Below are 26,969 nucleotides of genomic sequence, written 5' to 3'. Positions count from 1 at the left end.
AAGGACCATCCACCTTTGGAACAAAGGCAGCTTATCCTCGTTACAAGGTTAAGCTTTAATCTCCTTGACAAAAAATTACTTCACCCAGTTTAAACAAAGATTAAGAATGAATGTTTGAGAAGTTAAACTAGGTATGAAGCAGGGTTTAATGCATGAACATGCTTTCTCTTCCTTTTATACAAGATATGCAAGGAATGTAGGAAGATTTAGGTACATGTATGAATAGGATTGAATAGTTTTACCCTTTTGTACCTTTACATAGTGATGCTCTCTTCATTGTGCTTTGTCCTTAGTCTTATTGACTTTGCCTAAGACCTGTACTTAAGACAATGCATGGAAATATTTTGCACAAGAGAGAGTTTTACAACTAGTGATCCTTTTCTAAGTCATTGTCTAGCATATATCAAAATGGATCACAAATTGCATAAATGTATTATGAATTCTCCTTTTTAACTTAGTGCATATCAGGATGGGTATCGATTGAAATTATCAATTGAAATCAAATTGAAATTACATGAGGCACTAAGAAGCATAAGTGATACAACAGTTATTCAATGATCAAACAACAGATGCGATCAAAAGAACAACATAGGCATTAGAGTTTTAATCTCAATAATAGGAGAATCCAATAAATATGCTACTTGAACAATGAAAGCTACAATCCTTGATAAAGGTGACATTATTTTACCAAGTTGGATTGAAATGTAGTAGCATGCCTTATGAGAAACTTGTTCTCATACAAGAGACTATATGAGATTACTAAGATAACGTGCTAGTCTCAAAATAATCAAGATATAGAAATAGGCTCCCCCTAGAGATATGAATCAAGAATGAAGGAAATGGGTGGGTGCACTCACTTTTAAAGGCAAATAGGGAGAAGCACTATTTATCTCGATCAAGGCTTAAGAGATTTGCAATAAACAATTTTTGCCTAGTATTCTCATAATGAAAAGTTTTTGAATGCTTACAACCACACCATTGAATGTTTTGAAGATCTCATATCCAAGTAGGTGTTGTTGCTCTTGATGTCTTCCCTTTTCATTTAAGTGTCCTCCCTTTATAGTTGACTCTTTTTCCTTCCAAACTTATTGAAAATACTCAAGAGAGATGTTAATAGCACAAGGGAGTAAAGGATGAATGATGATTTCTTTAGAGAGAAAGTAAAGGCAGTTCATCATCCATAGATCACACAGACATGAAGTAAAATCCTTCACATTAGTGCACATTACTTGAAAAGAGGAACATGCACTATTTAATCATTTGATCAAGCATAGGAATTTACTTCTTCATATTGAATTTATTAATCATTACTTAAAAGCAAGTCAATATGAGAACAAGTATAGCAAAGGCATGAAATAGATTCTAATGGACAAGTGTATTTCATTAGAATGAGATTGAATGCACATCTATCCGACTTTGGTCCAATAAAGAATCTATTCTTTACACGGGTAGAATATGATAAGTTCGAGTAAACAACCATTGATGGGAACTATATTTGATTGAGAGGATGAGTTCCCATACCTTTGCTTTTACCTCTCTTCCTTTGGGTGAAGAGCAACCCTTTGAGGCTTGTGGCTTTAAACTTGCACTTACTCTCTTGTAGATTTTCATAAGAGAGCTCAAGAGAAATGTTAATAATAGCACAAGCACTAGTTTCCACTTTGTAATCATTTTTGATAAGGAATGAAAAGTGGATTACTAAAGCATGGAAACTTTATAATATGAACTAGGTTATTCCGTGATGCATGCTTAGTTTTTGCTTACAAAACAAGCATAGATAATTCTTTTTAAGATTATGGGGATAAATTTAATTCAATCATGGAGAGCGATAAATGTGAAAGAATCATATCCAATATAAGCAAGAAGCAAAACAACATAAATCATTGGATTGACTTTTTATTTTATGTTAAATTACGCATCTCCAAAGAGAAACATATTCTCTACTAGTGAGACTACATGGGTTACTTAGATAAAAGCATTAGTCTCACTATTCTAGTTATTATAAAGAGAATCTTCCTTTTGTAGGTGTCGTAGGGATTTGAATTCCTCGCATGACACCCTATTCCTTTTAGGAACTTGGAATATCTCTCTATATCTAGAATCATGGCAATAATAAGATAATAAGTGTAAAACATTCCATGAGTTGCTTAATAATTTAAAACATGTAGATTGCCATAGTATAGAAATGATGAATGTACAATCTACCATATGGGAGGAATTTCTTCAAAGAATGGTGACATAATTTAAGAACATTTTAAGTGCTTCCTTTTTCTATGTGACTACACAAGACACATAAGAAATGATAATTTAAGATATTTGCACTTAAAAGCATAATCGTTACCATCCTCTGACTTTCCTCCATGTTGTAGGTCTTGGCTTTTCGGCATAGGATTAATTCTTTATTTCCTACAACATCAATATTTTCCCTCGAGATGATATGAGTTTAAGATATAACAATTCAAAAAATAACCTTGGGTCAATCTTGGATATAGATCATTAAAGATTGATAGCTTGAGTTAATGAAAATTGAATTGACTCTCTTAAGTACCCCAAGGCTTCATACCATCTCTTTTTCCTGCAAAGCTTGTCAAGCACATTTTGATACCCATCTCTTGATGGGTCCATCAAGGTTAGTCAACAAGGATCTAGGAACCCAAGAGTCCTTTGTGTTAGCACTAGGTAAACTCATTACCTTTCTAGCACAAGTTGCAATTTTGGGTTGCCTAGTTACATGAGAATTAATTGACAAGCTAGGAGTGGGATTGTTACCAATGGGACAATCCTTGCATTGATGTCCCTTCTTTCGGCATATGTAGCAAAGGCGATCTTCAAGTCTTGAAGATTTCTTCCTTCCTTGTTTCTTGCTTGCTACATGGTTAGTAAATATTTTCTTTTCTAGCCTTATGCCTTTTTGTTTCAAATGGGGACAAGATTTAATAAAGTGTCCCTTCTTTGAGCATTTAAAACAAAGTTTATCATCCTTGTTAATAGTCAAGCCATTTTTAATATAGGGACATGATCTAATCAAGTGCCCCTTTTCAAAGCATTCACTACACTTCTTATTTCTATTTGTATGAAGTGTGACTTGATTATTACCTTGGATGTTACCTTTTATGGAGGCATGGTTGAGGCTTTTGGAAGAGGTATTGATTTTCTTCTTTTGCTTCCTCCTCTTGGCAATCCTCAAGTCCTTGACATTTTCTTCAAGGGATTTAGTGCATGCCATGGTTGTTCCCGTCTCAAGCTTCTTCACCATGTGATCACGGTTATCTTGAGAAGGTTGAGCAATGCATTTCTCTCTTAGTTGTGTCAAGCTCCTTATTAGCCTCTCATTTTTCTTCTTTGAGCTTTTGATATGTATCATCTTTTGTTCCTACAAAATCTAGCTCAAAGGAAGATTTGCTTGTCGACGAACAACAAGCATTAGCACATGATAATATAGTATCAACTTGAATACATGTGCATTAGTGAGGTTGTTGAGATTTTAAGTTTTCTATCACAACCTCATGAACGATATCTAATATGATATGATCATTCATAAGATTTTCATGAGAGCATAAGAGCATATCATATTTTTCTTGAAAAGCTAAATTTTCAATTTTTAGCTTTTCTACTTGGTCCTTAAGCAAGGTATTCCTATTTACTAATTGAGCGATACAATGTAAAGTGTTATCTTGCTCAATTGAAATAGTTTCATACCTTTGGACCAAATCAACATGAGAGCACTTTAGCTCCTCATGTTCTTTAGTCAACTCGTCAAAGCATTGCATTTTCATGGAGAGAACATCTTCTATCCTTTGACGAGCTTCGCTTTGCTCTCTCGCTCTTTCTAGAAGTTTAAGCATGACCGCTTATCTTCTTGGTTTAGGCGAGCGTAGAGTTGCATGAAGCTTCTTTCTTCCTCCTCATCCTCATTTGTGCTTCCGCTATCATTTTCATTAGCCACATAACACATGTGGGAATCAAAATGGGAAGACAAACCTTTTGGAGAGGTGGATTCATCGTTTGGTCTCCATCGGTCATTTTCTTCTTCTTCCTTGCAAGGGTTAGTATCACAAATACCAAAGGAAGTAGAAGCACAAAAGGAACTATCATGTTTGGACTCATCAACCTTGATTTTAATTCTAGTCCAAATATCATGCGCATCAGGAATATGTTCATAATGATTCATTATGAGGGCATGATAATCTTCCTTGCTTAGAGAATTAACTAAGATGTCAAAAGCCAGATAGTTTAAGCGTATACATCTTTGATCTTCCTCGGAAATATTTTTCCTATCATAACTAGGAGGTATAATACTCTTGTCTAAAATTTGTTCTAATTGTGGATCTACGGTTGTAAAAGCATTCACCACTCTAGTAGACCATGAATCATAATTAGAACAATCGGAAAGTAATATTTCAAGAGTTACCTCCTTGTTCTCCTTCGGAGTTGTCTTCTTGTTCTTTTGGGATCTTCTATGAGCCATCACTTCGAGTTGTTAGACTCAAGATGAAGTGCCTAGCTCTGATACCAATTGATAGTCACCTAGAGGGGGGGGTGGATAGGCGAAACCTAAAAATTAAAACTTTATCCCCCAACTAGATCCCTTGATTAGTGGTTAGAACAAGATATATGATTATCAGAGTATAAAACTAAGTCCTTGCTTGTAAAGAGTATTGCTTTCAAATAATGCGGAATTGATAAATCAATACTACTAATAAGTCTATGAGAATAAAGCAAGAGGGCTTAGGCAAGAAGAGTAATAACACAAGTTTTCTCTTGCAATGAGTTGCTTGACTAAATGTGAATTTAACTTAAAGCAACACCAAATAGAATTAGCAAAGAGTAGTGCAAGAGAAACTTAGAAAGGGAAAGAACAAACAAATCACAAGCAATAAGCACACGAAACACGGGTGATTTGTTTTACCGAGGTTCGACCCTCGAAGGCCTAGTCCCCGTTGAGGAGTCCACTTAAGGACAGGTCTTTTTCAACCCTTTCCCTCTCTCCACAGATCACACAAGGATCGGCGAGCTCTTCTTCTTTTCAAGGATCACTCTCGATCCCACAAGGACCACCACACTCTTTGGTGTCTCTTGCTAACTTTTACAAGCCTCCAAAACTTTGGAGGAAGTTCGATGGGAGTCAATACTCCATGCGCAAATGAACACAAAGATGTAGCACATACTATCTCTCAAGGAATCTCACAAGGCACTAGGCCTAAACTCAATTGAGTAGCTCTCAATTGCTTGCTCTCTCTTTTGTGGCACTTGTGTTGGTTGTAGTGGTCTAAATCTTGTGTATAGGATGGATCAATGAATATATGTGGTTGGGAGGGCTTAAGTATGTCAACTAGATGACTTGGAATGTTGCTTGGGCTCCCCCACGCTGAAGTGGCCAGTTGGGGTGGTATTTATAGCCACCAACCAAAATCTAGCCGTTGGTGAAGTCTGCTGGCGAAGGGCGCACCGGACAGTGTCCGGTGCGCCACCGGACAATGTCCGGTGCGCCGCCACGTCATCCTGCCGTTAGGGCTTGGAGTTGGTCGACCGTTGGAGGCTTTGTCCTCTTGTGGTACCGGACAGTCCGGTGTCGCACCGGACAGTCCGGTGTCGCACCGGACAGTCCGGTGCCCCTCTGACCGCTGCTCTGACTTTTGCCGCGGTACTGTTCACTTTGCAGAGTCGACCGTTGTGCGCAAATAGTCGTTGCTCCGCTGGTGCACCGGACAGTCTGGTGGTGCACCGGACACTGTACGGTGGCTCACCGGACAGTCCGGTGAATTATAGCGGAGATGCGCCTGGGAACCCGAAGGTGAAGAGTTTGAGCGGAAGCACCCTGGTACACCGGACTGTCCGGTGCGCCAGACCAGGGCAGCCTTTGGTTCCCTTTTTGCTCCTTCCTTTTGAGACCTAACTTGTTCTTTTGATTGGTTTGTGTTGAACCTTTGGCACCTGTAGAATATATAATCTTGAACAAACTAGTTAGTCCAATTATTTGTGTTGGGCAATTCAACCACCAAAATCAATTAGGAAAAGGTTTGACCCTATTTCCCTTTCACAAGGCCTCCTCTACCCTGAAAGGCTCAATAGAAGAGACAAAAGAGTAATGCTCACAAAAATTAACTAATCGAGACCGAGTAGTTACTCCCTTGCTAATGTCACCCAAAATCTGGTCGACGGGATGATCTCTTTGAATCATCGCTCGGACTTGAGTTGGAGGTGTCGGTTGTGCTTCTTCCTCTATCACATGAATATCTTGTGCTCCCCTTGATCATACGCCTCCTCTTGATGAACCTGTTCATCGTCTTGAGTTGAGGGATGCACCATTATTGAGGAAGAAGGTTGATCTTGCTCCTTTTGTTCCTGTGGCCGCACATCTCCAATCGCCATGGTGCGCATTGCGGCCGTTGGAACGTCTTCTTCACCTATATCATCAAGATCAATAACTTGCTCTCTTGGAGAGCCATTAGTATCATCAAATACAACGTCGCTAGAGACTTCAACCAAACCCGATGATTTGTTGAAGACCCTATACGCCTTTGTATTTGAGTCATAACCTAACAAAAACCCTTCTACGGCTTTGGGAGCAAATTTGGAATTCCTACCCTTCTTCACTAGAATGTAGCATTTACTCCCAAAAACTCGGAAATACGAAACATTGGGTTTTTTACCGGTTAGTAGCTCATATGAAGTCTTCTTGAGGAGGCGATGAAGGTAGACCCGTTTGATGGCGTGGCAAGCCGTGTTCACGGCTTCCGACCAAAAGCGCTCGGGGGTCTTGAACTCTCCAAGCATTGTCCTCGCCATGTCTATAAGCGTCCTGTTCTTCCTCTCTACCACACCATTTTGCTGTGGTGTGTAGGGAGCGGAGAACTCGTGCTTGATTCCTTCCTCCTCAAGATACTCTTCCACTTGAAGGTTCTTGAACTCGGACCCATTGTCGCTCCTTATCTTCTTCACCTTGAGCTCAAACTCATTTTGAGCTCTCCTTAGGAAGCGCTTGAGGGTCCCTTGGGTTTCAGATTTATCCTGCAAAAAGAATACCCAAGTGAAGCGGGAAAAATCATCAACTATAACAAGACCATACTTACTTCCTCCTATGCTTAGATAGGCGACGGGTCCGAAGAGGTCCATATGAAGTAACTCCAGGGGTCTTGATGTTGTCATCACATTTTTGGCATGATGAGAGCTTCCCACCTGTTTCCTTGCTTGACAAGCTGCACAAGGTCTATCTTTTTCGAAAGTAACATTTGTTAGACCTATCACGTGTTCTCTCTTTAGAAGCTTGTGAAGGTTCTTCATCCCCACATGTGCTAAGCGGCGATGCCACAGCCAGCCCATGCTAGTCTTAGCAATTAAGCATGCATCTAGACCGACCTCCTCTTTTGCAAAATCAACTAAATAGAGTTTGTCGTCTAATACACCCTTAAAAGCTAGTGAACCATCACTTCTTCTAAAGACAGACACATCTACATTTGTGAATAGACAATTATATCCCATATTACATAATTGACTTACGGATAACAAATTATAACCAAGCGACTCAACTAAGAATACATTAGAAATAGAGTGCTCATTTGAGATTGCAATCTTGCCTAAGCCTTTAACCTTGCCTTGATTCCCGTCACCGAATATGATTGAATCTTGGGAATCTTTATTCTTGACGTAGGAGGTGAACATCTTCTTCTCCCCTGTCATGTGGTTTGTGCATCCGTTGTCGATAATCCAGCTTGATCCCCCGGATGCATAAACCTGCAAGGCAAATTTAGGCTTGGGTCTTAGGTACCCAACTCTTGTTGGGTCCTACAAGGTTAGTGACAATATCCTTAGGGACCCAAATGCAAGTTTTATCTCCCTTGCATTTTGCCCCTAGTTTCCTAGCAATCACTTTCCTATCCTTTCTACTAATCGCAAATGAAGCATTGCAAGCATGATAAATTGTAGAAGGCTCATTTATTATTTTCCTAGAAACATGAACAACATTTCTTCTAGGCATGTGATTAATAATATTTCTCCTAGCTAGATTTCTATCATGCATAATAGAAGAACTAGAAGCAACCATGGCATGAGAATCAAAAGCATCATAATTTCTATAACCATTTCTAGAATGTCTCCAATCATGATACATGAAGGCATGGCTCTTTTGAGCACTACTAGCCATAGGGGCCTTCCCTTTCTCCTTGACGGAGATGAAAGCCTTATGGCTTGTTAAGTTCTTGACTTCCCTCTTGAAGCCAAGACCATCCTTAATTGAGGGGTGTCTACCAATCGTGTAGGCATCCCTTGCAAATTTTAGCTTGTCAAATTCACTCTTGCTAGTCTTAAGTTGGGCATTAAGACTAGCTACTTCATCATTTAATTTAGAAATGCAACCTAGGTGTTCACTACAATCATCAATATTAAAATCTTTGCACCTATTGCAAATCATAACATGTTCTACACAAGAGTTTGATTTATTTGCTACTTCTAGTTTAGCATTTAAATCATCATTAACACCTTTTAAAGTAGAAATGGTTTCATGACAAGTAGATAGTTCACAAGAAAGCATTTCATTCCTTTTAACCTCTAGAGCAAGAGAATTTTGTGTACTAACAAATTTATCATGCTCTTCATATAAAAGGTCCTCTTGTTTTTCTAGTAATCTATTCTTATCATTCAAAGCATCAATTAATTCATTTATCTTATCAATCTTAGTTCTATCTAAGCCCTTGAATAAGCATGAATAGTCTATTTCATCATCATCACTAGACTCATCCTTGCTTGAAGAAGCATAAGTAGTATTGTTTCGAGTACATACCTTCTTTTCCTTTGCCATGAGGCATGTGTGATGCTCGTTGGGGAAGAGGGGTGACTTATTGAAGGCGGTGGCGGTGAGTCCTTCGTTGTCGGAGTCGGACGAGGAGCAATCCGAATCCCACTCCTTTCCAAGATGTGCTTCGCCCTTCGCCTTTTTGTAGTTCTTCTTATTTTCCCACTTTCCACTTTTCTTTTCCTGGTCACTATCATTATCGGGACAATTAGCGATAAAATGACCAATCTTACCACATTTGAAGCAGGAGCGCTTCCCCTTCGTCTTGTTCTTGTTGGGGTGCTCCTTGCGACCCTTTAGCGCCGTCTTGAACCGCTTGATGATAAGGGCCATTTCTTCCTCATTAAGCCCGGCCGCCTCAACTTGCGCCACCTTGCTAGGTAGTGCCTCCTTGCTCCTTGTCGCTTTGAGAGCGACGGTTTGAGGCTCGTGGATTGGGCCATTTAATGCATCATCCACGTATCTCGCCTCCTTGATCATCATCCGCCCGCTTACAAATTTCCCAAGAATTTCTTCGGGCGACATCTTGGTGTACCTAGCATTTTCACGAATATTGTTTACCAGATGTGGATCAAGTACAGTAAAGGACCTTAGCATTAGGCGGACGATGTCGTGGTCCGTCCATCGCGTGCTTCCATAGCTCCTTATCTTGTTGACGAGGGTCTTAAGCCTGTTGTAAGTCTGGGTTGGCTCCTCCCCTCTTATCATTGCGAATCTCCCGAGTTCGCCTTCCACCAACTCCATCTTGGTGAGCATGGTGACGTCGTTCCCCTCATGTGAGATCTTGAGGGTGTCCCAGATCTGTTTGGCATTGTCCAAGCCGCTCACCTTATGGTACTCGTCCCTGCACAATGAGGCTAACAACACAGTAGTAGCTTGTGCATTTTTATGAATCTGTTCATTGATAAACAAAGGACTATCCGAGCTATCAAATTTCATTCCACTCTCTACTATCTCCCATATACTAGGATGGAGAGAGAACAAGTGACTACGCATTTTGTGACTCCAAAATCCGTAGTCCTCTCCATCGAAATGAGGAGGTTTACCAAGTGGAATGGAGAGTAAATGAGCATTGGTACTTTGAGGAATACGAGAATAATCAAAAGAGAAGTTTGAATTAACCGTCTTCTTTTTCTCATGGTCGTTGTCGTCGTCCTTTTGAGAGGAAGAGGACTCGTCACTGTCGTCGTAGTAGACGATCTCCTTGATGCGCCTCGTCTTCTTCTTCCCATCTTTTCGTTTGTGGCCCGAGCCCGAGTCGGTAGACTTGTCATCTTTAGGCTCGTTGACGAAAGACTCCTTCTCCTTATCATTGATCACAATCCCCTTGCCCTTAGGATCCATCTCTTCGGGCAATTAGTCCCTTTCTTGAAGAGAACGGCTCCGATACTAATTGAGAGCACCTAGAGGGGGGGTGAATAGGTGATCCTGTAAAACTTAAACTTTAATGCCACAAAACTTGGTTAGAAGTTAGCACAATAAAGCCAAGTGGCTAGATAAGAGTCTTTGCAAGACACGATAACCACAAGAAGATCAATCACAGATAGACACAGTGGTTTATCCCGTGGTTCGGCCAAGTTCAACACTTGCCTACTCCACGTTGTGGCGTCCCAATGGACGAGGGTTGCAATCAACCCCTCTCAAGTAGTCCAAAGACCCACTTGAATACCATAATGTTTTGCTTTGCTTTACTATATCCCGTTTGTGAGGAATCTCCACAACTTGGAGCCTCTCACCCTTACACTTTGATTTTCACAAAGAAGCACGGAGTAAGGAAGGAATGAGCAACGCACACAAGACACGAAATTAGAGTACCAACACGCACACAAGTCACAACAAGAGCTCACAACACAACCCGGCGAGTTCACAACTCAAATGGAGCTCTAGTTGTTATCACAAAGAATCAAATGCGCGGAATCAAAGTCTTGGTGCTTAGGAATGCTTAGTGAATGCTTGGTGTGCTCCTCCATGCGCCTAGGGGTCCCTTTTATAGCCCCAAGGCAGCTAGGAGCCGTTGAGTGCATTCCAGGAAGGCAATTCTTGCCTTCTGTCGCCTGGCGCACCGGACAGTCCGGTGCGGATTTCTTTCCTTCTTTGGCGAAGCCGACCGTTGGCGCTTTGGAGCCGTTGGCGCACCGGACACTGTCCGGTGCCCCATCTGACCGTTGGCTCTTGCCACACGTCGCACGCGGATTCCGCGGGCGACCGTTGGCCCGACCGACTGTTGGCTCACCGGACAGTCCGGTGCACACCGGCAGTCCGGTGAATTATAGCCATACGTCGTTAATCACTTCCCGAGAGCAGCAAGTTCGCCTGAGCCAGCCTGGCGCACCGGACGCTGTCCGGTGCACCACCGGACAATCCGGTGCACCCAGACAGAGCTGACTTTGGCTGAACAAAGCCATCTTTAATTTCAACTTGATTTTTCCTGTTTCTAGCACTTAGACACAATACATTAGTCTCTAAAACAATGTACTAAGTCTGAGAAACATACCTTTATACTTGATTTGTACTTTGTCCACCATTTAACACTTAGGCACTTGTGTTGGACACTAAATCACCAAAATACTTAGAAATGGCCCAAGGGCACATTTCCCTTTCAGTACTCTAAATAGCTACCTTGAAAAATGTTGGAGCATAATCTATTCTTTTGACGAATTTAGTATTCGGCATATCTCTAGAGTTGAGAATCATAGAGCTAACAATTTGGCACAAGATGCATCAGGTTATCGGATAAAGCGAGGGAAATTTCACAATACTGAAAATCTGATAAGCAGTGCAGGGCCAAATCCCCAGGTCGCGGACCGTCCGCGTGAAGACACCGGACCGTCCGGGGTTACCAGGAAAGTTCTCCTAATCGATTCGGCTGATAATGAAGCCGATGCAAGTGATTGGAGGACACACATAACTAATTATTTACGAAATCCCAATGTCAGGACAGATAAGAACATTCGGCGTACAACTTTCAAGTATGTTTTAATGGGTGATGAACTCTACCGCCGAACAGTCAACGATGTCCTGCTTAAGTGCTTGGGCCCAGATGGTGCTATATTAGCCATAGCCGAAGTACATGAAGGAATTTGTGGTACCCATCAATCGGCTCCAAATATGAAATGGCTGTTGCGAAGGTCTGGTTTTTATTGGCCTAATATGATAGCTGATTGTTTTAAGTACTACAAGGGTTGCCAAGTGTGTCAAATATTCGGCGACCTACAGTTGGTCCCTGCAGCCGAATTACATCCTATCATCAAGCCTTGGCCTTTCAAAGGATGAGGATTAGACTTTATTGAGGAAATTCATCCTTCATCATCAAAGGGGCATCGGTTCGTGTTAGTTGCCACTGACTACTTTACCAAATGGACTGAAGCCGTTGCTCTGAAGAACATTACACACAAGGAGGTAATTGAGTTCATAACTGAGCATATTATTCATAGATTCGGCATTCCCCAGACCTTGACTACAGATCAATGGGCTTCTTTTATGTCAAAGGAGGTACGTGAATTTGCTGAATTATATAGAATTAAGTTGCTTAATTCATCTTCATATTATGCTCAAGCCAATGGACATGCCGAGTCTAGTAATATGACATTGATTAACTTGATAAAAAAGAAGATATCCGATAATCCTAAGCATTGGTATAAGATTTTGTCCGAAGCTTTATGGGCTCACAGAATATCTAAACATAGTGCTACTAAAGTATCTCCTTTTGAGCTTGTCTATGGGCAGAAAGCAGTGTTGCCTGTGGAAATAAGTTTGAATGCTGTCAGGTTTGCCAGACAAAATGATCTAACCGTCATGGATTATTATAATTCAATGATGGATAATATTGATGAGGTGACCGACAAAAGGGTGATAGCTTTGGGAGCAATAGAAAAGGACAAGATCATAGTAGCCAGGGCATACAACAAGAAGGTCAGAGCAAAGTCATTTCAAGTAGGGGACCTAGTGTGGAAGACCATCCTGCCTCTAAGAAATAAAGACCGGAAGTTTGGGAAATGGTCGCCAAGATGGGAGGGTCCTTATAAAGTAAAACAGGTAATGTCCGGTAACGCATATTTACTACAAACATTACAAGGCAAGGATTTACCCAAGGCTTTGAATGGGCGTTTCCTCAAACAGTATCATCCTATTATGTGGCAAGATGCCTAAGAGAACCGATGTAATCACATCGAGTTAGTTGCTTTTGGTTTGCTCAGCTCCACCAAAAGGCAGGGGCATATGTTGAGCATCATTTTGAGCCGGCGGACGGTCCGGCTCTGAGGCCGGACGGTCCGCGGTCCGAACAGTCCGCGCCTGTGGGGCGGACGGTCCGCGCCTGTGGGGCGGACGGTCCGCGCGTGCGCAGAGCAGTTTAGGGTTCCGAGTTTTGTGGTACGGTTGTTAGCTAGATTCGCGAAAATAACTCGGAAATTAGTTTGTAAAGGGTCCAACCCCCTCCTCTATAAATAGAGAGGTATACGGCCGATTTGGAATCAACAATCGAATCAAAAACACTTCTATTTCACATTTATTTCCTAGGAGTAGTTCTAGTTTAGCCTTCCGATCCCCAAATTCTTCGCTTCTCTTCGACTCTACGTCGATTAGAGGAGTCTAGGTCGGCCTGCCCGAGCCTAGACAACTCCTAAGATCTCTCCTCCCCGACAGGGTCCTTTCCGGGAGCGAGATCCAGGCGTCGTCGGCGATCTTCCGCCGCCCCTGCGCACGCGCGAACCGTTCGGCCCCAGGACGCGGACCGTCCGGCCGTCTGGCAGGAACCCTAGCCTCGTACCAGGCCGCAGACCGTCCGGCCTCTGCGCGCGGACCATCCGCCCATATGCAGAGAGTACCGCCGCTGGTTCGTGTTGAGTGATTGTTACCCTAAAAAGGTGTCAACATGTGGTATTTGTTTAATATGGTGAATGCTAGTATGTTTTTATATAGATTCACTTAGGTTTTGAATTTTTTAACTAAAGTAGTTCGAGCAGGGAGCTAGTGCCATCATCATTCATCAGTGAATGCATATGGGTAAATTAAATAGAAAAAGGAGGAGACAGCCGGTCAGCCGCACAAGCCACATACAATAAAACAACAACACTACTACTCCATGGCCTAATTTTTTTAAGCTTTTACAACCTGCACAAGCCATCATTTCAAGGGGGGTTGTGTCTGTGTGCCAAGCTTCTCAAGAAACCGCTCTGGAAACCATATTGCTGACACGCACACATGTTGCACATTAGATTGTCATCGTGTGTCTTGGAGGGTAGAATCCGCACACATCAAATTTGATTGACGTGCGTCCCCATACAGCAGACGGTGCCACGGGAGAAAAAAAAAATGATATTTAGCCTTTCTAACGTGGACTCTCTGCTATTATGTGACCCTCTATCTATGACTTGTGGATCTATTTGTGTCTATGATTTGTGGGTCTGGTGGTAAAATAGAGAAGTCCACAATTGAGAGTGACAAACCGCCACGGGAAGATCACCGTTCAACCCCGTATAAGAGGTGTTGGCGTCAATAATCACGGTGCCGACCCCTGCCACGTAGACGCCATATCAGCACAGAGGACTCTTACCTTGGCGCCATCTATTTTGGTGTTGAGACATGTAACCTCGGCACCAATAATAACGGCGTCGGCGCCAATAATAACAGCGCCGAGGTAAGAGTCTATTTCTTGAATTCAAATCAGAAAGAGTGTAGTTGCGAAAATCTTTGGTAAAAAAGGTCAAAAAAAACAAAAAAGTTGGCATAACGAGCCAACCTTTTCGATGGCATGCGGCTCGACACGGCGAGGCACGACATAATCCTGGCCTGGCATGCTGGCTGTCGTGCCAGCCGGGTCCGACGCACGACAAATATGCACGAGCATGAGGCCGAGGAGCAGCTTCTTGATGCTCACAACGAGAAAGCGGATGGCCGGCCCGCCAGGCTGTTGGCGTGCCGAGTCTAGGCAGCCACAACAGTCCGTGTGCCAACCCGGCCCAGCACGGTGGCATAGCTGTGCCATGCTACACGGTGCAGTTGGGCCGGGCCAATGCGTGCCCGGGCCGAATCAGTTCGACACACACAGTTGGACATGTATAGTTGGACATGTATACGTTAGGTTAGATCGAGTTCATGAAAAAAAATGTTAGACCGCTCCTGTACCAACTATTTGCATGCATCTTAGGCCTTGGCCCAGCTAATTGGCCCGTCCATGTATGAGAGCCCACCTTGGCCCAGCTAATTGGCGGCTTCATTCCCTTCCTCCATTCCGACTAAACCCTCCATTCATCTCCACCGCCGCCGCATCAGCCATGGCGCGCCGCCACCTCGCCTACCCCCTGCGCCTCTCGATCCTCTCCCGCAATCCCGGAGCCCCTGCCCGCTCGCTATGCGCCTCATCGTCCACCCACGAGGTCCCAGTCCCGGCCGTCGAGGCCCAGGCGGAGGCGGAAGCGGCGGCGAAGGCTGCTGCGTCCCCCTCTCCGTCGGCGCCCGCCAACCCGCCCCGGCGCGAGGAGCCTCTCCACGAGACGGTGCTGCACATGATCCGGCGGCGGCCGTGGACGACGCGCCTGGAGAACTCGATCCGCCTGCTCTCGCCCACCCTCGACGCGCCGCTGGTCCACGGCGTCATCTCCGGGGCCGCATCCGCGGGGCGCGCCGACCTCGCGCTCCAGTTCTTCCGCTTCGCATACCGCCGGGGCGGGTTCAGCCCGGAGGGCGCCACGTTCGCGCTCCTCGTGCCCGCGCTCGCGTCGCGCCGCATGCTCAACCACGCGCGCTGCCTCGTCCTCGACACCATGCCGTCCTTCTCCGTCGCGCCCGACGAGCCCACGCTCGCCGCGCTCATCTCCGCCTACGGCAGGGCCGCCATCCCGCAGGAGGCCGTTAAGCTGTTCCGGATGATGCCCAACATAGGCGTCCCCCGCACGGCGCTCTCCTACAACGCCGTACTCAAGGCCATACTCTGCCGCGGACGCGAGGCCATGGCCAGGCGGATCTACAACGCCATGATCGCGGACGGGGTGGCGCCGGACGTGTCCACCTACAACACGCTCATCTGGGGGTTCGGCCTGTGCAAGAAGATGGAGACCGCAGTCAGGGTGTTTGGGGACATGAAGGGCCATGGGGTGACCCCTGATGTCACCACCTACAACACCCTGCTGAACGCCTGGGTGCGTGCCGGTGATCTGGAGAGTGCGCGCAAGGTGTTTGATGAAATGGCTGGGGAGGGGACCGAGCGGAACTCGGTCTCGTACAATGTCATGATCAAGGGGTACGTGGAAGGCAATAGGGTGGAAGAGGCAGTGGCGTTGTTCGCTGAGATGGCTGAGAAAGGATTGAGGCTGAGTGAGAAGACATTTGCTGCGTTGATGCCAGGGCTTTGCGATGACCAGGGCAGGGTGGCAGAGGCCCGGAAGGCAGTGGATGACATGGCAGAGCGGAGGCTCACGCCAAAGGACAAGTCAGTGTTTCTGAGGCTTGTCACAACGCTGTGCAAGGCTGGTGACTTGGATGGGGCGCTCGAGGTGCACTGGAAGAGCGGGCAGTTCAAGCATGTGCTGGTGGATCCAAGACAGTATGGGGTGCTGATGGAAGGCCTTTGCGCTGGCGGCAAGTGCGAGACTGCTATTGAGGTGCTAGATGAGCTTATGGAGAAGGGCACCTTGCTGAGCCCAAAGAGTCCTGTGCTTGAAGCATCGGCTTATAACCCGGTGATCGAGTTCCTGTGCAGCAATGGTAGCACCGCCAAGGCCGAGACATTCTTCAGGCAGCTGATGAAGAAAGGTGTGGATGACAAGGCTGCATTCAACAGTCTCATCCGTGGACATGCAAAAGAAGGTGTGCCAGAGGCAGCTCAGGAGATTCTCGCCATCATGACACGCCGCGAGGTCCCAACTGACCCTGAATCACATGCGCTGCTAGTTGATAGCTTCCTGAAGAAGAATGAGCCGGCTGATGCAAAGACGGCATTAGACAGCATGATGCAACAGGGTCACTTGCCAAGCCCAGCTCTGTTCAAGTCTGTCATGGAGGCGCTGTTCAACGATGGCCGGGTTCAGACCGCAAGCAGGGTCATGAAGAGTATGATTGAGAAGGGAGTTACTGAGAACATGGATGTGGCACACAAGATACTGGAAGCTCTATTCACGAGGGGCCATGTCGAGGAGGCAATCGGCCGTGTCAATCTGATGGTGGAAAATGGCTGCATGCCTGATCTGGATAAGTTGCTGGTCGGCCTATGTGACAATGGTAGAGTGATGGAGGCGCAGAAGCTGGCTGATTTTGCGTTGGACAGGGACTTTGATGTTAGCTTCTCGACCTATGACAGAGTTCTGGAGGCCCTGTACGCCGAAGAAAAGACGTTGCCTGCGTACTCCATGCTGTGCAAGATCAAGAACAAAGGAGGTGTTGTCAGCCAGAAAGGCTGCGATGACTTGATGGAGAGCTTAAAATCCGAAGGATACTCAAAGCAAGCAGATATTCTGTCTAGGATCTTGGCAGAGAATGCACAGTCGACGCCCAAGAGGGGCAGAAGGGTTGCCATGGGTGCTTAGTGAGCTTTGCCAGCTTGTTTAGAGCATCTGTGTTGTTGTTGTTTTACTTCAAGAAAGATGTGATTTCTTTCTTTTCATCGATGCTTCTTGAGCTATTTATCAAGTGGGGGATTTTGGTCCTATGGGACGATAAGCAAGGGCGTTTACTTTCTGTTTGGAGGATCCCTGATCTGTTCGTCTTGGCGAGAAGAAACATATGCAATAATAGGCAAAGATGTACCTCCTATTATGAGTGGTGTTGTCAAATTTAGAATTAATTACTTTTAACATACTGCACTTCCAACATTTTTACCAATGACATTTTGGATTGAGGCTAATGGAGTTACTCTTTGCTTTTTTTTTGTTTTGCTTTTGTGAGGCTCTACTAATTTGTTACATGAAAGCTGTCAAGAGGCAATATGTGTATCCGGCTCCTTTTGCGTTTTATTGGATGCCCTACATGGTGGAGGAGAGGACATCCCCATTTCTATTACACGCGTAAAAGAAATACAAAGAGTTCAAAAGTAGCAGGACGACATAGACCAAGAGGGGGGGAAAGACTACTGACAGGGGCCTGGCTCATAGTGAGATATTATAGCTATGAACTTGCATTTGATCTGAGAACAGGAGCCTGCCTGTCCTGTCATCAGCAATGCAGGGCCTAGGTACGTACCATTTGTTTCCATGTTTGAGTTGAGGATTAACATGGTTAGGTCTGCAAAACTGGCTGTGACGTATGGATCGGCGACAGAGAAACAGCAACCGACCTATTATCGCTTTTTTCCTTCTTTTTTTGTTGTTGTTGCACCTAACATGACCACCAGCAAGCAAGCATGCCTTTTGATTTTCTTCATGGGGTTGAGAGCTGTCCATATCTCCCAGACAGCACGTAAGTTGTAAGCAAAGAAGTTGTTAGGATGCTTTACAGGACCTCCTGTAGTGGTTGCATTGCATGCGTGCATTGCACTTCTATCTATCTATGAATGGATGGTGAACAACGTGTTGGCTTGAGCCAGAATGTGCCTCTAGCCGAGTCGGTAGAGAGGAGCAAAACGGGCTCTAGCGTAGATAGCTAAGTGGTTTGAATAGCGCTTCTCAGATCTTGAGTTTGACCAAAAATCTCATCATCTGTCTCACGCTAAATTATAGATCTAAGGTTCCGTCTCAATTGTGTTCTCTATGTATTATGGATAGGGTAGGGATTTGGTGAGTCTTCTTTTTAATATAATACCGTGAGGTGGTCTTAGCCTCAGTTGTTTTTTATACGACAGAGAGGATCAGAGGAAGCATACATACACGAACCTTTGCTTCCAAACGCTTGCACTGAAACATCATTTTCGTTTTCTTTTGCGATAGATAATTCATGGGTGGGCCGCATGCATGCATGCACGCTGCACGCACAATCGATCTTTCTTCTAGTTCTTGGAAGGAACATAATGGGATGGTAATCGGAGGAATGAATGATGCCAAGCGAATGAAGAATGAACAGAATTCTCGTTCGTTCGTGTGTAGTGTATGTATGTTCTCTTCTCTTCTTTTCTTACGACAAACAAAACAAAACCGGCAGATGAACCAACCAAATTACCAATCCCATGCCCGACGACCTGAGCGAGCTTCCTCCTGCCGGCCGGCTATGGTGAATCCATTCCTCGTCACTGCTGCAGCTTGTCGAGCGCCTGCAGCAGCACGGGCCGGAACCTTGTGAGGTTGACGACGACGTCCTGCTCCATGACGGTCTCCCGCGGGTACTTGTCCCTCAGCCTCGTCTCCTCCTCCCCGACGTAGTACTCCAGGTACCGGAGCCCCATCCCGGCCGCCGCCCGCCCGTAGGAGCTGGTGGTCACCCACTCTATCTTCTTGCCCCACGGCACGATCTGCACCAGCACCGCCTCCGTCGGCAGGAACACCTGGTTCGTCAGCCCGGCGCCGCGCACGCCCACCAGCACGTCCGCCGCGTTCACCCGCGCGGCGAACTCCGCCACGTCGTCCGCGCCGGCCTCGGCGGACGCCACGTCGAACCCGAGCGCGTCCGCCGCCGCCGCCACCTCCTCCAGGTTCAGCAGCCTCCGCGGCGAGACGACGAGCAACCGGGGACGCATGCCGGGCGCCCCGCCGAGGACGGCGGGGCGGTCCCGCGGCAGCGCCAGCGCGCCGCGCAGGAACCGCGCGAAGTCCGCCATCGTCACGTTGCGCGGGTTCCGGTTCCGGGCCGGGTGAGGCGACAGGTCCAGATCCCGGTCGCGGTCGCGGTACAGCAGCCCCACCACGAACGCGCCCGCGGGGAAGCAGTGCACGCCGTCCAGCGGCCCCTCCTCCTCCCCCTCGGCGTCGCCGTCCAGGCTGACCACGCCGTGGCGGGACAGCTTCCGCAGCAGCGGCGCGTACTTGCGCACCCACCGCGGCTTGTAGTCGGCCACCACCAGCTGCACCTCGCCGTCCAGGTGCGCCGTCGTCAGGAACAGCGGGACCAGCGCGTCCGTCATGTCGTCGTCGAACAGGTTGTTGTCCGTGTTGTACCCGCCCACGGAGAACACCACCGCGGGCACCGCGTGCCGCTTCGTGCACTCGGGCGCCGCCGCGCCCGAAGCCACCGACTTCACCGTTATGTGTGGCATTGAGGAGTCGTCCTTGCGGGCGTACGGTCGGAGCCGCTTCTCGACGCTCTCGTCGAACCCCCCGCCGCCGCCGCCGGACGGGTTCACCAGGTACACCGTCCTCTGCTTCGGGCTCACGCGCACGTCGCCGGACAGCTCGCACACGGTCGGCCGGGCGTACGGGAACCGCTCGTCCACGCTGTTCTCGTCGCACGTCATCTTGCCTCCTTGTTGGCCGCCGTTGCCATCCTCAGCTGAAAGCAGAGAAATTTATTGAACACGTGGTTCCATCACCATGTAAGATGTAAATGTGTGTTCTCGAACGAAGAAGCAAAAAAAGAGACAAAGAGAGGTGGGGATTACATGGCTTGTTGGTGGGCTCGGCCTCCGCATTCCCGCCGCCGTCCTTCCTGGTGGGCAAGCCGGGCTCGTCGGACCCCGCTGCCATGTCGTTCCTCATGACGGCAGCTTCCGGCAAGCCGGGCTCCGTCCCACGCAGATCGCCGGTATCCGCGCCGTCGCCGTCGTCCAGCGTCTCTTCCGGAGGGATGGTCTCCGTCTCCGGCACGGACGGCTTGGACGAGGCCAGCGGCGCGTTCTGCTGCATCAGCGCGGACGTGTTGGCCGTGCTGGCTGAGGAGGAAGTGAGGAAGGCAGCTCCGGTTAGACTCGTGAGGAGGAGGAGGAGGAACGGAGGGGTCGGCGAGCGCACTCACCGAATACAGGGGAGTAGACCGCGAAGAGCTTGGCGAGGGAGACGTAGGTGAGGAGCGCCAGGCAGCAGCCGGCGACGAGGCCGACGCCCAGCTTCTTGGGCTCGAATTTGGACGTGAGGCCCCGCATGAGGCGCGGGGGCAGCCGCCGCTCGCCGCCCGGCAGCTTGTTGGACGACGACCGCGAGTACGCCGTGGACGCCATGGCGTGCCGGGGCCGCGGCAGCACGGCTCAGCGGAAGGGGAAGGAGAGCGAGGAGGATCGCTAATGCGCAGGCATTTGTATGCGGGCAGGAAAACGGAGAAGATGCATATAGAGTTGGATTCCAGATGGTGGTGTTCGGTGATGAACAGCTGCATGCTTTGACTGTCCACCTACTCTTGCTTCCTACTCACTACTACTCACCAGCAAAGGATACTAGATCTTTCTTTTTTTTGGTGGTGAAACGGACAGTGTACTACAAAAAAAACTGTTGTGTTCTGAGATCTTCTAATCCAATAATACAACACGACCTAGAGGAAGCCAAGTTAGTCCGTGGCGTCGGCATCCTAAACGATCGAGGCACCCTGGCTGGCCAACAATTAGTCAGGAGGGAGTTTGCAGTGTGCTTTCGCCGACTTGGTCGCGGGAGGGCTCTATAAACCTGCTAGATTAGTTGTGCTTTTTATAGTGAGGCTCCGAGATATAAGGAACGAACCTCCAGTCGTGCCGCCGCCAGCGCAGCACGCGTGTGCAGAGCCACTAACCGTCGCGTGTGACGAGAGATCCCTCCAACTCGATCCTCGCCGCCGGTCGGCCAGCCGGCGGCGCACGATGTACGTTCTCTCGGAGCAACGACGCCCCTCCTCCTGCTGCTGCTGCTGCTGCGGCGGCGGCGGTGGCCACCACCACCATGCTCCCAGACGACGACGGCGGCGGGGTTCCCTGCGACAACTGCGCCGCCCAGCGCGCGCTGCTCCACTGCGCCCAGCTCGGCACGCGCCTGTGCCTGCCCTGCGACGTCCCCGTGCACGCCGCGGCCGCCTTCCACGAGCGCGCCCCGCTCTGCGAGCGATGCCACGCAGCGGCCGCCGCCGCGCGCTGCGCCGTCCACCGGGCCTCGTTCTGCGCGCCGTGCGCGCGCGCTGCCGGGTGCGACGCCGAGAGCCATGCCCGTTGCCCGACACGCTTCTACACTGGGTTCCCGGATCCCGCGGACCTCGCGCGCATTCTCTACGTTGACGTCCCGCCCGTCGATGTGCCGCCATTGCCACCGCCGCCGCAACCGAATCTTGCTTAACCTATTCAGCATCGAACTGCAGCCAACCGACACGTTGCTTAACCTATTCAGCATCGAATTGCAGCCAACCGATCTTCCAGCCAGCAGCAGATCTTACGACGGCAGCAGACCGCCACCGCCGCAACCGAATCCTCCTAACACATTGCTTAACCTATTCAACATAGAACTGCAGCCAACCGATCTTCCAGCCAGCAGCAGATCTCACGACGGCAGCAGACCGCCACCGCCGCCGCCGCAACCTAATCCTCCTGACACGTTGCTTAACCTATTCAACATCGAACTGCAGCCAACTGATCTTCCAGCCAGCAGCAGATCTTATGACGAACAGCACACTATGAATGTGATGAACAAGGTAGATACATACTATTATATATTTGCTAGTCTACGACTGAGCTAATGACAACATTTCTGAATCTCAAACAGACATTTTATGCGATCGTTCTTTTGATGATTAAACTAATCATAATTTACAAATTTTTAACAAAAACTGAATTTTGAATTGAGATGAAGCTAACATATCTCTTCTCGTTCTTTTCTTCTTTTCTTATGGTTGGACCACTGCCTTTCAGGCATCTTTGCTGCCAGTTATTACCTTTGGACGTACTATTAGTTTTATTCAGGCAATCTCATCCAAACTAGCGGAGGCCGAGGCGACTTGGAAGAGCAGGCGGTGGCCGGCGGCGCGTTAACGTCTAGCGGTGGCGAAGGAGATGCTGATCCCTTCACACAAGACTGCTCCGATTGGTACATCCTCTCCGACGAATCCTGGAGCTTCACTCCACCCCCGAGACATTGCTTCAAAGTCGAGGTATTCTTTTTTAAAAAATATAATTGGCAGATTTTGATTCCTTATTTAAAAAAAAGACATTGTAGTTAAAGAGTTCACCTAAATTGTTATAATAGGTCTATATGCGGTTAACTTATTGGACAATTTGGATTAAACCTAGGAGAGGTTGAGCCTGTTTGTTTTAGCTCTTTTTTCTGATAAACTTTTCTAGAATCTGGTTGTGGAGGGAATCTAGCTATCAGAAAAATCCGATTATCGTGGGGATTACGTGTAGAGGAAGATGAAGGGGTCCATATGATTTCTCATAGGTGCATGCTGAAAATTAGTTGTAGATGTTATTACTCCTTTTTATCTTTTTATGATATTCTTATTTAGTACCGTAGATGTTATTACTCTTTTATATAAAATCAGTCAAACTTTGATAGTTTGTGGACTATGTTGATTCTACGAGTTGATTTCGATAGTTTTCGGTGGAGTCTTGTTGATCCCGTCTAACCTGTTTTCGTTATTTAGCAATGAATTAATCTAGGGAGAGACAGAGAGTGAGTTAGACCTTCGAGAACGATGTGGATGTTCGTCATTACTATATCGGGCCAGTCTACGTATGAACCAGAGCATTGTTGTTCACCAGTCTATGCATGGACCAGGTTGGGAATGTTCCAGTCACTTGGGGGCCCTTGAGGCAGGGTGTTTGACGAGGCAAGGTCAAAGTCTTTAACAATCAAACATCAGGCTTCTACACAACCTTCTTGAAGAGCTCACCGATGTTGCACCACTAAGCCATATAGGAGACAGAAACCTTTAAGAGTAACAAGCCAATGACCTTACTTGATGATCACTCTAGTGCTTCAAAGTTTAAACAATTGACGTAATGCACTAGGTCGCTCTCAATCTCACTAGAAAACAATCATTAAGCTATGTGAGTGAGAGAGAGGAGAGAAAAGGCTCAACTGTTGTTCTAAATGACCTTGAAGTGCTTAACCCCGAGCACTAAGTATATACAACCTCCATCTCAAAAACTAGCTGTTACGGTAACTTTTTGTGAAAATTGGGCATTCTTGGACTATCCGTAGTTTAGGTTGGACTGTCCACATTTGAATCTGAAAGGTTATAAATGACTCTATCAGGCTACATATTTACAAGTTTCTAAAACAATTTGCCATAATCATGGCAATTCATGAGATATCCAACTCTCTATAATCTTCTATAAAGCATGGCTAATCATGAGATATGTATGGAATAAAGGTTCTAGAATATTCTGTAACAACCATGACAAGATATGAAGCCTAGATATTTGTTACCATGTGAAAGGGAATTAGGCTTACACCTAGTCCCTAATTAATTTTGGTGGTTGAATTGCCCAAACACAAACAATTGGACTAACTAGTTTGCTCTAGATTATATGTTCTACAGGTGTCAAAGGTTCATCTACAACCATACTAAATCGACTGTCCGGAATATCGTAGATTATTCCGGACAGGAGAAGGTCTTTGGAAAAACAAGCCTAGCGCGGACCGTCCGGGCCCATGCGGCGGACCGTCCGCGACACCAGGATACCCTTCGGACAGAACCAATGCAAATTCTCAGGTTTTCATTACAGACTGTCCGGAGGAAAAGGAAAGACCGTCCGAGCCCTCGCGCGGACCGTCCGGCCTCAGGCGCGGACCGTCCGGTCGGTAAGAAACCGAAAAACCCGAAGGTGACGGGTTCGGAGAAATGAATTATAGGGGGCCTCGCGGACCGTCCGGGGTGCACGACCGGACCGTCCGCGACTGGCTCTGTCTGACATCTGACGACGCATTAAATGCAATATAGCCGTTGATATAGCCGTTACTGCTGACCGTTGCATTTTCAGCCGTTGATCTACAGGGGCGGACCGTCCGCACCAGGAGGGCGGACCGTCCGCGCTCAGCAGAATGGCCCAACGACTAGGAAGTGGTTGGTGGCTATAAATACCACCCCAACCACCTCCATTCACAACACCCAAGCATTCCAATCTTCAACATTCAATACAAGAGCTAGCAATTCATTCCAAGACACATTCAAAGCCTCCATCTTTCCAAGTTTCACAATTGAGAAAAGAGATCATTAGTGATTAGTGGCTTGAGAGAGAAAGTGATCCTTGTGTTATTTGTCGCTCTTGTCGCTTGGCTCTTTTGCAATCGTGCTTTCTTTCAATCTTTCTTGCGATCAACTCAATTGTAACCAAGGCAAGAGACACCAATTGTGTGGTGGTCCTTGCGGGGAAGTTTTGTTCCCGTTTGATTGAGAAGAGAAAGCTCACTTGGTCCGAGGGACTGTTTGAGAGAGGGAAAGGGTTGAAAGAGACCCGGCCTTTGTGGCCTCCTCAACGGGGAGTAGGTTTGTGAGAACCGAACCTCGGTAAAACAAATCCGCGTGTCACACTTCTTATTTGCTTGCGATTTGTTTTACACCCTCTCTCGCGGACTCAATCATATTTCTAACGCTAACCCGACTTGTAGTTGTGATTATTTTTGTAAATTTCAGTTTCGCCCTATTCACCCCCCCTCTAGGCGACTATCAATTGGTATCAGAGCCCGGTGCTTCATTAGAGCCTAACCGCTCGAAGTGATGTCGGGAGATCACGCCAAGAAGGAGATGGAGACCGGCGAAAAGCCCACTACAAGCCAAGGGAGCACTTCATCGGAAGAGTCCCGCACCAAGAGGAAGGAGAAGAAGAAGATCTCCTCCAACAAAGGGAAGGAGAAGAAATCTTCTTCTCACCACAAAGAGAAGAAGGAAAAATCTTCTTCCCACAAGCCGCATCGGAGTAAGGACAAGCAAAAGAGGATGAGGAAAGTGGTCTACTATGAGACCGACACTTCATCAACATCGACCTCCGACTCCGATGCGCCCTCCGTAACTTCTAAACGCCAAGAGCGTAAGAAGTTTAGTAAGATCCCCCTACACTACCCTCGCATTTCTAAACATGCACCTTTACTTTCCGTCCCATTAGGCAAACCACCAACTTTTGATGGTGAAGATTATGCTAGGTGGAGTGATTTAATGCGATTTCATCTAACCTCACTCCACAAAAGTATATGGGATGTTGTTGAGTTTGGTGCACAGGTACCGTCCGTAGGGGACAAGGATTATGATGAGGATGAGGTAGCCCAAATCGAGCACTTCAACTCTCAAGCGACAACAATACTCCTCGCCTCTTTAAGTAGAGAGGAGTATAACAAAGTTCAAGGGTTGAAGAGCGCCAAAGAAGTTTGGGATGTGCTCAAAACCGCGCACGAAGGAGACGAGCTCACAAAGATCACCAAGCGGGAAACGATCGAGGGGGAGCTCGGTCGATTCCGGCTTCGCAAAGGAGAGGAGCCACAACACATGTACAACCGGCTCAAGACCTTGGTGAACCAAGTGCGCAACCTCGGGAGTGTAAAATGGGACGACCACGAAATGGTTAAGGTTATTCTAAGATCTCTCATTTTCCTTAACCCCACTCAAGTTCAATTGATTCGTGGTAATCCTAGATATACAAAAATGACCCCCGAGGAAGTTATCGGGAATTTTGTAAGTTTTGAGTGCATGATCGAAGGCTCGAGGAAGATCAACGAGCTTGATGATCCATCCACATCCGAAGCTCAACCCGTCGCATTCAAGGCGACAGAGGAAAAGAAGGAGGAGGCTACACCAAGTCGACAACCAATAGACGCCTCCAAGCTCGACAATGAGGAAATGGCGCTCGTCATCAAGAGCTTCCGCCAAATCCTCAAGCAAAGGAGGGGGAAAGACTACAAGTCCCACTCCAAGAAGGTTTGTTACAAATGTGGTAAGCCCGGTCATTTTATTGCTAAATGTCCTATATCTAGTGACAGTGACCGAGGTGACGACAAGAAGGGAAGAAGAAAGGAGAAGAAGAGGTACTACAAGAAGAAGGGCGGCGATGCCCATGTTTGTCGGGAGTGGGACTCCGACGAAAGCTCAAGCAACTCCTCCGACGACGAGGACGCCGCCAACATCGCCGTCACCAAGGGACTCCTCTTCCCCAATGTCGGCCACAAGTGTCTCATGGCAAAGGACGGCAAACGGAAGAAGGTTAAATCCAACTCCTCCACTAAATATGAGTCTTCTAGTGATGATAATGTTAGTGATGAGGAGGATAATTTGCGTTCCCTTTTTGCCAACCTTAACATAGCTCAAAAAGAAAAATTAAATGAATTAGTTAGTGCTATTCATGAAAAGGATGACCTTTTGGATTCCCAAGAGGATTGTCTAATTAAAGAAAACAAGAAACATGTTAAGGTTAAAAAGGCTTATGCTCTAGAAATTGAGA

General features: G+C 47.0%; 2 protein-coding genes across 2 annotated transcripts; one reads left to right on the top strand and one right to left on the bottom strand.

The window, feature by feature from the left end:
• The first annotated feature begins 15,042 nt into the window (after positions 1 to 15,042).
• Positions 15,043 to 17,649, top strand: LOC100192035 (uncharacterized). Its single transcript, NM_001137458.2, has one exon. The coding sequence runs from the start codon at positions 15,067 to 15,069 to the stop codon at positions 17,311 to 17,313; it is 2,247 nt and encodes a 748-aa protein (NP_001130930.1). The 5' UTR covers positions 15,043 to 15,066; the 3' UTR covers positions 17,314 to 17,649.
• A 1,118-nt stretch (positions 17,650 to 18,767) lies between these two features.
• Positions 18,768 to 20,865, bottom strand: LOC100281411 (uncharacterized). Its single transcript, NM_001368004.1, has 3 exons — positions 20,603 to 20,865; positions 20,250 to 20,519; positions 18,768 to 20,140 (listed from the first exon to the last, which is right to left on the bottom strand). The coding sequence occupies exons 1-3, from the start codon at positions 20,802 to 20,804 to the stop codon at positions 18,945 to 18,947; spliced, it is 1,668 nt and encodes a 555-aa protein (NP_001354933.1). The 5' UTR covers positions 20,805 to 20,865; the 3' UTR covers positions 18,768 to 18,944.
• Positions 20,866 to 26,969: the final 6,104 nt, after the last annotated feature.

Source organism: Zea mays, chromosome 5 (genome assembly GCF_902167145.1).
Source record: "Zea mays cultivar B73 chromosome 5, Zm-B73-REFERENCE-NAM-5.0, whole genome shotgun sequence".
Taxonomy (NCBI): Eukaryota; Viridiplantae; Streptophyta; class Magnoliopsida; order Poales; family Poaceae; genus Zea; species Zea mays.
Note: the sequence above shows the minus strand (reverse complement) of the source record. Positions and strands in the feature narration are given on the sequence as shown.

Bases quoted from the DNA above. Each gene is read 5' to 3' on its own strand.
- LOC100192035 (NM_001137458.2), top strand. From the start codon at position 15,067: ATGGCGCGCCGCCACCTCGCCTACCCCCTGCGCCTCTCGATCCTCTCC.
- LOC100281411 (NM_001368004.1), bottom strand. From the start codon at position 20,804: ATGGCGTCCACGGCGTACTCGCGGTCGTCGTCCAACAAGCTGCCGGGC. The intron at 20,520-20,602 runs GTGAGTGCGCTC...CTTCCTCCTCAG, and splicing joins GGTCTACTCCCCTGTATTCG to CCAGCACGGCCAACACGTCC. The intron at 20,141-20,249 runs GTAATCCCCACC...CTCTGCTTTCAG, and splicing joins CGAGCCCACCAACAAGCCAT to CTGAGGATGGCAACGGCGGC.